The sequence below is a fragment of the Perognathus longimembris genome, chromosome 21, assembly GCF_023159225.1.
Source record: "Perognathus longimembris pacificus isolate PPM17 chromosome 21, ASM2315922v1, whole genome shotgun sequence".
NCBI lineage: Eukaryota > Metazoa > Chordata > Mammalia > Rodentia > Heteromyidae > Perognathus > Perognathus longimembris.
The window spans coordinates 8,220,134-8,230,278 of NC_063181.1; the positions used below are offsets into that span (position 1 = coordinate 8,220,134).

Here is a 10,145-nt window from a genome sequence, read left to right on the forward strand (position 1 = left end):
GAAAGGTCAGGCTGGGTACGGGGAGATCCCTGGGGACAGCTCACTTAGCCAGCTGGGCAGTTAGAAGGAACTTTTGCAAAGCAGTTTTGAAACTGAAGTGCCCTACAGGCTCCCGAAGTGGTACAGGGTTCGAGTCACTGAAAACAAAAAACATAAAAACATGTGAAGGACATCCATTTTTCTTTTCCTTTCTCCTTTTTGTTGATGATGGGGCTTGAACTCAGAGCTTGGGTGCTGTCCCTGAGCTCTTTTGCTCAAGGCTAGCACTCTACCACTTTAAGCCACAGCACCACTTCCAGCGTTCTGGTGGTTCGTTGGAGATAAGAGTCCCATGGACTTTCCAGTCCAGGCCGGCTTCAAACTGCGATCCTCAGGTCTCAGCCTCCTGAGTAGCTAGGATGACAGGCGTGAGCCACCAGCACCAGGCAAAACCCAGTCTTTTAGGAATCATGTTCCAGTCCTATTTGAGTACTTGCCCTCCCTAGAGACTCGTGTGTGAATGACAGGAAAGAGTGAGAAGAGAGCTTGAGGTGCTTGTAGCTGAATCTGCCTTGACTGTGCCGGGGTGGGGGGTGGGGGTGATGGGTGGCATTTCAGGGCCTAGGGGTGAGACCTGCCCTCGGATCTCTCTTTATCCTGTGACTCAGCACAAGAGCATAGAAAGGGTCAGCAGATGAGGACATTCAACCCCTCACTGAAGCCGGGCACCAGTGGCTCATGCCTGTAATCCTAGCTACTCAGTGGGGTAGGGCGGGGTGGGGGAAGGGGGCTGAGATCTGAGGATCAAGGTTCAAAGCCAGCTGAGGATGACTGTCATCTCTTATTAAGTACCAAACCATCAGGAGAAAAGAGCTGTGGCTCAAGTGGCAGTGCTCCAGACTTGAAGGGGGGAACAAGGGACAGCACCAAACCCTGAGTGAGAGTCCCAGTACCAGCGCAAGCAAACTAACAAACAAAAACCCTCATTGTGAGAACTTAAACAAGTCACTTCACATCTCTGGGCCTATTGCTGCCTCATCAAAACGACAGGTTGGACTAGCTGGTCTACCATGGAATGACCTGGAACTGATTTGCTGTCCCCTTCCTGAGCTCTTGCACCTGAGTTCTGAACATGAATACAGACAACTGAGCAGGCTTGACTGGCCAGACCAACCCCAGACATTTCTGTGTGTGTGTGTGTGTGTGTGTCTCACAGACACACATTCACAAGCCATTTACACACATACAGTTTGTACCTCCATTGTGAGCTTCCTCCAACACCTGAAGAGGCAGCCGCCTCGGTAAGCTCTGTGCCCGCTCATGATGCTCTCTACTTTCGCGTCCTCCCTGTCTCAACCCCAAGCCGGCAAGGCCATGTCTCCGCCAGCCTGCCCTACATTCCGACCTTCACCTTGCTGAGCCCACCGCCTCGGTGGACAGGACAGGGCCCAGAATCCCCACCCCACCTGGCATGAGTGAAGCCCACGGGGGCCCACAACATCGAGAGGCATGGGTATCCGCAGGTTCATGGTTCTGAGCCCTGGGGAAGGGCTGTTCACACGCCCCAGCTGGCCCACAGTGCCTCCCTCGGCCCAGACACTAAACTTCTGGACCCCGTCTGTGGGCACAGACGGGGAAACAATTTGCATCCTGCAGCCTTGAGCCCGAGGTGGTGCCGTACCTCAGCCACTTTGCCCAGAAGTAACACAAGCCGGCCTCGTGCTCTCTCATGAGTGAGGCAGGGAATTCCTCTCTGTGCCCCACAAGATGACAGCTAACTTGTGGCAGCTGGCTCCAGAAACGGCTTGTGGCGCCTGTAGGACCCCTGGGTGGATGGGGGGCGGGGGGGCCCACAGGCATGGAAGCAGTGGAGCCTCCGGCAGTAGCACCAGCAGCAGGAGTCAGTGAGGAGAGGAACACGGCAGGGAGGGAGCCAGGCAGGCATGGGAAGGAGTGCAGGCTGTGGGGAAGTGTGGAGGGACGAGCCCTCAGAGGAAGGGAGCCCTGTCTCCAGAGCAGCTGCATCCTCAGACTGCCCCCCTCCGGCACACACACACAGACACAAACACAGCCCACCCCATGACCTCCCACGGTGGTTCACCTGGCCAGGTTCCCAGAATCCCCCAGGGCCCAGCCCAGGATCACCGAGCAGGCTTGTGCTAGGCAGCTCCCCTCTGCCTCCCAAGGGTCCCACCCACCTGGCAGGACCATCCACAGCCACCCAGCTGGGGCCAACCCCGGGCAGCCCTCAGACAGGCGCCTGTGGCCAGAAACTACCTAAAATCCCTTCACGCCGTAAGGCCAACACATCATCCTTCCAAAGCAAATATTAGATAAATGGTGGAAAGCCCACAGAGGGTCCCCAAATTGCACCCCATTTCAGCACGCAGTTGCTACTCCCAACGATTGGAGCTCATTACTGGGAGTGAACTTGGCATCTTGGGCTCCCTTCCCTTCTCACTTTCTCCCTCCACAGCCACAAATAGGGGAGGAAGGAGACCTGCCAGTCAGTAGTCACCCTTCCACAGCTGGCAGAAAAGCCCAGCTCTCCTGGGCTCTCTCCTCCAGAGGAGGCAGGGTAGCTCCTTGCTACCCTGGCATGGCCCGGCCTCCCCCCCTCTCCCCACCCCCCACCCCGGGGCTCACTCAGACCAAAGTCCCAGTGGTCCTTCCATCCCCAAAGCCTCTCGAGTCGGCTGGACCAGCCACTCAGCAAATACTCTCTAGGAGTAATTGGATGTGATGGAACGAGGGCTTTCCAGCTCCTCAGTGAAAGTCTGTGGATGTCATTTAATGGCACAAAAAATAAAAGGCTCGGGCCTCCCGCCTACCAGTGCCAGGACATCATTAATCTCCGCAGAAAGGCCTCAGCGTTCCATCACTGCTGCCGGCCCCCGATGAGCCAGACAAATTACAGACCAGAGCCAGGCTCTCTGTGGGGCGGTTATTAGGTTGGAGTTGGATTCCTCTTGTTTTCTTCAGGGCCACTTCTGTCCCCGGACCAGGAGCGGTGACCTGCCAAGTGGTAAAGTAGAGCAGGGGAGGCGTGGGGGCAGGGGAACCACGGGTGTCTACCTTAGTCGGCCATACGTTTTCTTGTCTGAGAGCATAGGGCAGCTCAGAGTCAGAACCTGGGTCACGGCAGCAGCTGCCCAAAGCAGAAGGCCAACTAACTGCCAAGGGTTCAAACCCTCTGGGCCTTGCTCTCTAGCTACCTGAATGGGGGCCTGCCTCTGTCCGCCTCTCCACCCTTTCATCCCAAACTGAGAGAAAAACAGACTTCAAGGACAGCAAGGAAGGACCAAGTAGCAATTCAGATGGGAAATGGCCCTTGGCTAGAGCGGGGCTGGGCAGCTGTCCTGTGCTGGCTAGGAATGAGTCTAGTAAAGAGACTCCGCTCATCTGTGCCCTGGCCCAGGCCTCCCTTCCAAGGACTGGTTTATAATTCACCTGGGGTTGTGCTTTATCAGAAACTCTTTGAGGCCAGGCACCAGTGGCTCACGCCTGTAATCCTAGCTACGTAGGAGGCTGAGATCCAAGGATCACAGTTCAAGGCCAGCCCAGGCGGGAAAGTCATTTGATGCTCTCATCTCCAATCTCCAATCCGTCCGCAAAAAGCCGGAGGTAGAGGTATGGCTCAAGTGATCAAGCATCAGCCTTGAGCAAAAAAGCCAAGCAAGGGCACAAGGCCCTGAGTTCAAGTCCCAGTATTGGCACACGCGCACACACACACACACACACAGGAATTCATGGAGGACAAGCGTGAGATTGGATGAAGAAGCTGCCACCTCCCGTTCCTGACAGAGGCCTCGGCAGGCCCCGCTCCCTCTGCTCACAGCACATACTCTACAACCCGTCACCCCATTTTCCTCAGCCCCGCAAGGGGGTCAGGACTAGACTAGTTAGAGCATCACTTTCCTGTTTAGCCCTAACAGACCCAACAAAGCTGGCCACCAGCATATAATAGCCACCTCCAAACCGTGCTAAGCCAACTCCATCGCTTTGGGGCCTGAAGGTGGAGAGTGAAGGTCAACACGAGTTCCCGGGCTATTTCTAACTCGGAGAACTGTTCACACACTGTCCTGCTCGGCAGCTCAGGCGCACGGCGTGGCTCCGAACCCCCCAGCCTTTAGACGAGCTTTCCTAACTCTCCCTTCACCACCCCCTCCCCCAAAACTTCACCCTAGCTCCTCTAACCTCAGCACTGACCAGTAAATGAGGGGGTGAGCTTTAGGTAGGGCTGCTGCAGCTGGCTCTAAGGGTAGGGGCCAGGCCTCTTGTGTTGCCCCTGCTAGGCGGCTCCAGGATGCCATAGGCCTCCGCCTCCTGGAATCCTCTGGCCCATGGCAGGAAGAGTCTGGCTGGCTACCGGTACAGCCCTCCCGCCCCCTTCCTGCAAGGCAACGGCCTCCTGCAGCTCCGGGACCCAGCACTGCCATACAGGAAGGGGTTTTCCTCTGAGTGGTGACCACGGAAGCCACAGCTCCTCATGTCTCCCCACACACCCCTGAGGGCCTGACTCACCCCTCTTCCTTCTAGAACTTGCTTGGGGTCAGTTCCTCTTGCCCTGTGTGGCAGGAAATTAGTGGGGGTGTGTAAGGAATCCTGAATGAGCCAGAGAAGGAGGCGGCCGGACGCTAGGGCCCTGACTGGGTGCAGCAGCTGCCCAAGTTGCTGAGAACCACAAGACGGGTGGAAATGGGGCTGAGAAAGAGCTTGAGGCTCGGGGAGGCCTAGCTGTCTGGCAAATGAGGGCTCATTCAGGGCACAGGGGATTTCTTTCCACCCGCCTGCCCTGATCTCGTGATGGGTTTCAATTCCTTCCTTGTCACTCAGGTTCCTTCCTGCCCTCCCCCTCCTCGATGGGGAAGGCCACCTTGTCCCCTTGGGTGTGCCATGCACCAATTCACCATGATCTCTTGCACAGGCATGCACACACACACACACACACACACACACACTGCAGTGCATATACATGCATACACATGGGGTCATGATACCTGAATTCTTTCCCAACCAGCCCAGATCCTGGGCTACAGAGGTTGTGGTTAGGCCCAGCATCTAGAAAGGGCACCAGAAAGGACACAGAACCACGTCATGGAAGTACCTAGCGCAGCTAGCCTCTGAGGTCAAGTTCTCAGCACCTGGGCCACGTCGCCTCCTGCAAGCCCTCCCTCTGTGGCTCTCAAGGCCTGGCCAAGCCCACGGCCGCTGGGTCAGGCAGTACTGAGGGCATGTCAAGGGGCCTCGCCCTCGTCGGTGCCCTCTAAGAGCTTCCTCACTAGAACCTCATTCTGGATGCTCCTCTGCTGTCCCCTCTGTGGGTTTCGGGTACTCAGGGTTCCCCACCTTAACGAGTGTTCGTGTGTGCACTGTTCCTGGAGCACGGCCTGGTACACAGGGGATCCTACAGGGGAGTACTATTGTCCTGTGCTTGTCACTGCTGGAGTCTGAGATTAAAATCATCCTGGTATGGGGCTGGGGATATGGCCTAGTGGCAAGAAAGCTCGCCTCATATACAAGAAGCCCTGGGTTCGATTCTCCAGCACCACATACCTAGAAAACAGCCAGAAGTGGCGCTGTGGCTCAAGTGGCAGAAAAAAGGAAGCCAGGGACAGTGCTCAGGCCCTGAGTCCAAGGCCCAGGACTGGCCAAATAAAATAAAATAAAATAAAATCGTCCTGGCCTAGCTAAGTACCAATGGCTCCCGCCTCTAATCCTAGCTACTCAGGACGCTGAGAGCTGAGGATCTCAGTTCAAAGCTAGCCCAGGTAGGAAAGTCCCTGAGACTCTTATAATCAATTAACGACCAAAGAGCTGGAAACAGAGCTGTCTCTCAAGTGGTAGAGTGCTAGCCTTGAGCAAAGAAAGCTCAGGGATAGCATTGGTCCAGGCCCTGAGGACAAGCCCCAGTACCAGCACCTAAATAAATAAATAATTGGTTCTATCCTTTGGCATGTCTTTGCCATGCCAATCACCCTGGGCGGCGGGGAGGGCGGGGGGGGGGGAGTTGGGGATGAGAGAGGAATGCTAAGAAAGACTCAGTTTCTCCCTTTTTATGTACACCCACGGGGGTGTACACACAGCAGCCTGTGAATCTTAGGTGAGTCTAAGAAAACTTCTAGGCTCTTAGCTCCTTTTCACCCTATCTGTCTTGGTCTTGGCTAGGAATGGATGCCTGTAATCCCAGCTACTCAAGAGGCTAAGGCAGAGGAAGCAAGAGTTAGAGCCCCTCCCCCCGCCCCCCGCCCCTCGGCCTAAGACACAGATCCTCAAAATGGTCTGGGGGTGTGGCTTTAGCAGCAGAGTGTGGGCCTAGCACGTGTGAGGCCCTGGGGTTCCGCCCTCCACAGTAAAGAAAAAGCAAAGGGGATGGGGAGGAGAATAAAATGGAAAATAAATGACTAAATGACTGCTCTCCACTACCCTGCTCCAGGCCTTCCCCAAGAGCTTCCTCCACCCCTTTGCTAGACTTACAAATAAAGGGCAAGCAAACCCCCAAAGCGCAAGAACCTGCAGGACACGTGTGCCTTCCAGTTACACTTAAATTCCAGATGAACCGCAAAAACCGAAACATAAAAATGTAGTAGGTACGCTCCACGCAACAGGTGGGATACACTTGCACAACCAGCCATTTGCTGCTTATCTGATAGCCAAACTTAACCAGGGCTTCCTTTATTTTCCTGGCAACCGCCATGGCGGAGCGCCTGAGGCTCAGGGTTTGGGAAACAAGAGCGTGGGAAAATGCCTCTGACCACTTTCCTCAGCCTTTCCCCAGTGCCCAGGGCTGGGCCTCGCTTACCCTACGTGTCCATACTTGCCCCGGATGTACCCTGATTGGGGTGGCTCCCCTCTGAGGTCCCCTCCAGTCTGTACAGTGACTGGCCTTCTCCAGGTCCAGCCTCCCTCTCTCCCTTCTCCTCCAGGATCCAAGGGCTGCCCCCTCTCCCTCCACCTGGGGGAAGAAGCTCTATGGCAGGGGTCAGTGGGAGTCCAGAGGAGAAGTCTGTGGGTGGAGCATAGATTTCCCCACCAATCACAGCCCCAGAAGCCAAGATGAGCAGGTGTCGCGGGTCCTCAGCCATGACAGGTCAGGAGATCTGTAGGGAGAAGGGTAGGGGGCAGACAGGGCCAAATGTTTACTGACTGGCATTTCCTTTCGGCCTAGGTATAAAAACAAAAGTGCTAAATAAAGAGCCCTGGAGAAGGAGGCTCAAGATGGCCCAAGCAGGCACCTAACCCTCTGCCACTTCTTGAGGGCTGTGTGAGCATCCCCGGGCCACCACTAACCAGTAGCTAAGAGGCACAGTCCAATGGCCTAAGTCGTCGCCTGCTGTCCCCTGCCAGGCCTCTTCCAGTTCTCAAGAACGAGTTCTGTCTCACGGCCTCCCTGTGTTCTATCCCTTCTCCCAGGCTCCTGGAAAATGGACAGCTTTGTGACCCGCTACCAGCTGAAGGAGCCTGTAGCAAGCACCCAGTTCAAGACCCAGAATGTTCAGGAATTGTAACAGGAGGCGGCATCGTGCAGTCCAAGAAGGACAAGCAGAGATAACTGTTTGGGGGACACCCCAGGTGTGCGTCCACGTCACCCATCGGTCTGGGGATGGAACACCCTCTCGGTAGGCACCCCTTCTCTTCCAAATTAAAAATAATATCATCCAAGTCTTGGTGTTTTGCTTCCTAACCCGTCTTCCTTCCGCAAGGAGGAATCAGCCAACATCCAGCCCTGGGATTTGGGTGTTTCTTATAAATGCAAACGGATGGGGCTGAGGGCTGGTCAGACAGCAAGGCGGTGGAAAGCTCTAGGCCTAAACTGACAAGTTGTTCGTCCTTCCTAAGGCTCTGTCTCCTCGGCTGTGAAATCAAGGTAGAAAGAAGCATTCAAGGACCATTGATTTGTCACCTAAGGTCTTCCTGGCTCTGACATTCACAGCAGGCAGGCAGTGAATAGTCTCACACCCATTCTGGGCCAGCATGGGTGAACAGGGCAGACGGCATCCAATATAGGGACTCGTGGAGCTTCCTGTACAGTAGGAAGAGATGTATAGCTTACCAACAAACCGATACCCGTGCTTGAGGGGCTAGAGGGGGCCTGATTTCTAATGGGAATTGAAGGTTCAGGCAAGACCTCTTAGAAGTGATGTTTCGTGTCAGGGCTGCAGAGCAGGACAACGGTTAACTCCGTGAGCAGAGACAAGGGTAGAGAGCACCCCCAAAGCTCTGCCAAGCTTCCCTGGCTGGTGAAGGCATGAGGGGCATCTTCCAGGAAAGGAAAGGCCAGTGGTGGAGTCTGCAATGAAGTATACGCAAGGATGAAAACATTATAGGATAGATAGGTGGGCAACAGTCACGCCATGCTCTGTCTGTTTTGGATTGTATCCTAAACAGCAATGAGAAATCATTAGACAGTCAATAGACTGGAAAAGAAATAGGCATCCCAGCAGATGGGTGCTTTTAAAAAGCTGTAAGGGACACTGGGACATGGTAAGTTATGCAGGACTCTAGGCGTTCACACACCGTGAGACCGAAGGAGGCCACTCGGAGCGGAGGAACACAAAGGCGCCGTGCTTGTGCACCTCTGAAAATAGTTATCCAAATGAACTCCAGGAAATGGAAACAAGAGGGGTTTTTGTTTGTTTGTTTCTTGGTTGTCATTTTTGTTTTCTTTTAGTCTTGTTTGCTTGTCTATCTGACACAGAAATGGAGGGACACAGACATGGAGGGACAAAGAGTGAACAAATGCAGCCGTGGTCCTCACTAGACACCGTGCGGAACATGAGCTACACAGATTGTGGGTGGGGACGGGAGGGGAAAACGGGGATAAAGCAAGAGAAGGGGGCAACATTGTCCAAAAAGAAATGTACTCTTTACCTGACTTATGTAGCTATAATTCCTGTGTATATCATCTTTATGATATCACTTTTTAAAAAACTCAGGGGGGGGGGAATAAAAGCTGTCAAGGAGCCAGGCACTCACATCTGTAGAGACTGAGACCTAAGGATCATGATTTGCACCTGGCCTGACCAGGAAAGCTCACCAGACTCCTATCTCCAATGAACCACCAAAAAAGAAAGAAAAATCTAGAAGTGGTGCTGCCGTGGCTCACGTGGTACCAAATCTTGAACAGGAAAAAAAAAAACAAAAAACTAAGAGACAGTGCACACGCCGTGAGCTCAAGCATGCACGCGCATGTGAGCATGCACGCACATGCGTGTACACACACAGAGAGCTGGGAGGAATCTCATTTTGTATTGGCATCTAAGCCCCACAAACTTCTCTGTGCCCCTTTTTATTTTCCCACCCAGGGATTCCCACCCAGAGACATCCGTCGCTGACCCTCTGCAGAGTTTAAGCCACAGCTTCTCTTTCCACTCTCGCCTTCTGAACCCCTTCCTCCCTTCCCTGCCATCCCACAACTTAGTCTCCCCCCAAGAGTTAGTAAGCCAAAGAGACTCTCATTGGCGACTTGAGTGTGCAACATGCTTTAAGATCCAAGTATTATCTCGAATATGAGAAGCAAACGTCTAGAGGGGCATTGATTGCCAGCCCAGGACCAAAAGGAACCCCCACTCCTTCCATCCCACCGGGAAAGCCTGCGAGCAGACCTCAGAGAAGAAGCAAAAGAAAGGGTCCATTTACACTGTCATGGAAGGCAGCCTTGGAAGAAACTTTTTGGGTCCCCTATCCCCTGGGACTTTCCTCCACTGCCCACACCCCACCCAGTGTGCCGTGTAATTGGCAGCTCCGGCTGGTACCCGGTGCCAGGATAAATAGAAGGTCAGCTTGCTTAAAACACCCCCGATTCCAGACACATCCTCCCCTCTTCTGCTTTTAATTCCTTGTGGCTAGCGTGTTTATTTTGAGTAGGGGAAAAAAATCGGATGTTTATCCTTCGAGGAAATTATCAGCTTGCTTGCTTTTCCTACCACCACCACCCCTTCTTTTGCATTGGTGTTTGGAGCTTTGAGTTTAGTTGCAGGAGAGACCTGGACCCCAAAAGTGGGGGGGAAAAACCCCACAGCTGGCCTAGCTCTAGTCTGAAGTCAGGCCACCCCTGGAAATCACGGCAAAGGACAGCCTGGGTCAGAGGGAGGAGGGCCAGGAGGAGAACTGGGGGACCCACTCGACTACTTTTTAACCTGCTGAGTCCTTTGGGTCCCTTGCTC

At 54.1% G+C, this 10,145-nt stretch overlaps 1 protein-coding gene across 4 annotated transcripts in view; it reads left to right on the forward strand.

Moving 5' to 3' along the window:
- The window catches only part of Pebp4 (phosphatidylethanolamine binding protein 4), a 174,016-nt gene extending 166,381 nt beyond the window's left edge, over positions 1-7,635 (forward strand). For all 4 annotated transcript variants that reach the window (XM_048330431.1, XM_048330433.1, XM_048330430.1 and 1 more), the window contains one exon: positions 7,393-7,635. In XM_048330431.1, coding sequence (XP_048186388.1) covers positions 7,393-7,487 — 95 coding nt within the window. In that variant the 3' untranslated portion in view covers positions 7,488-7,635. The remainder of the gene's footprint in view (positions 1-7,392) is intronic.
- Positions 7,636-10,145: the final 2,510 nt, after the last annotated feature.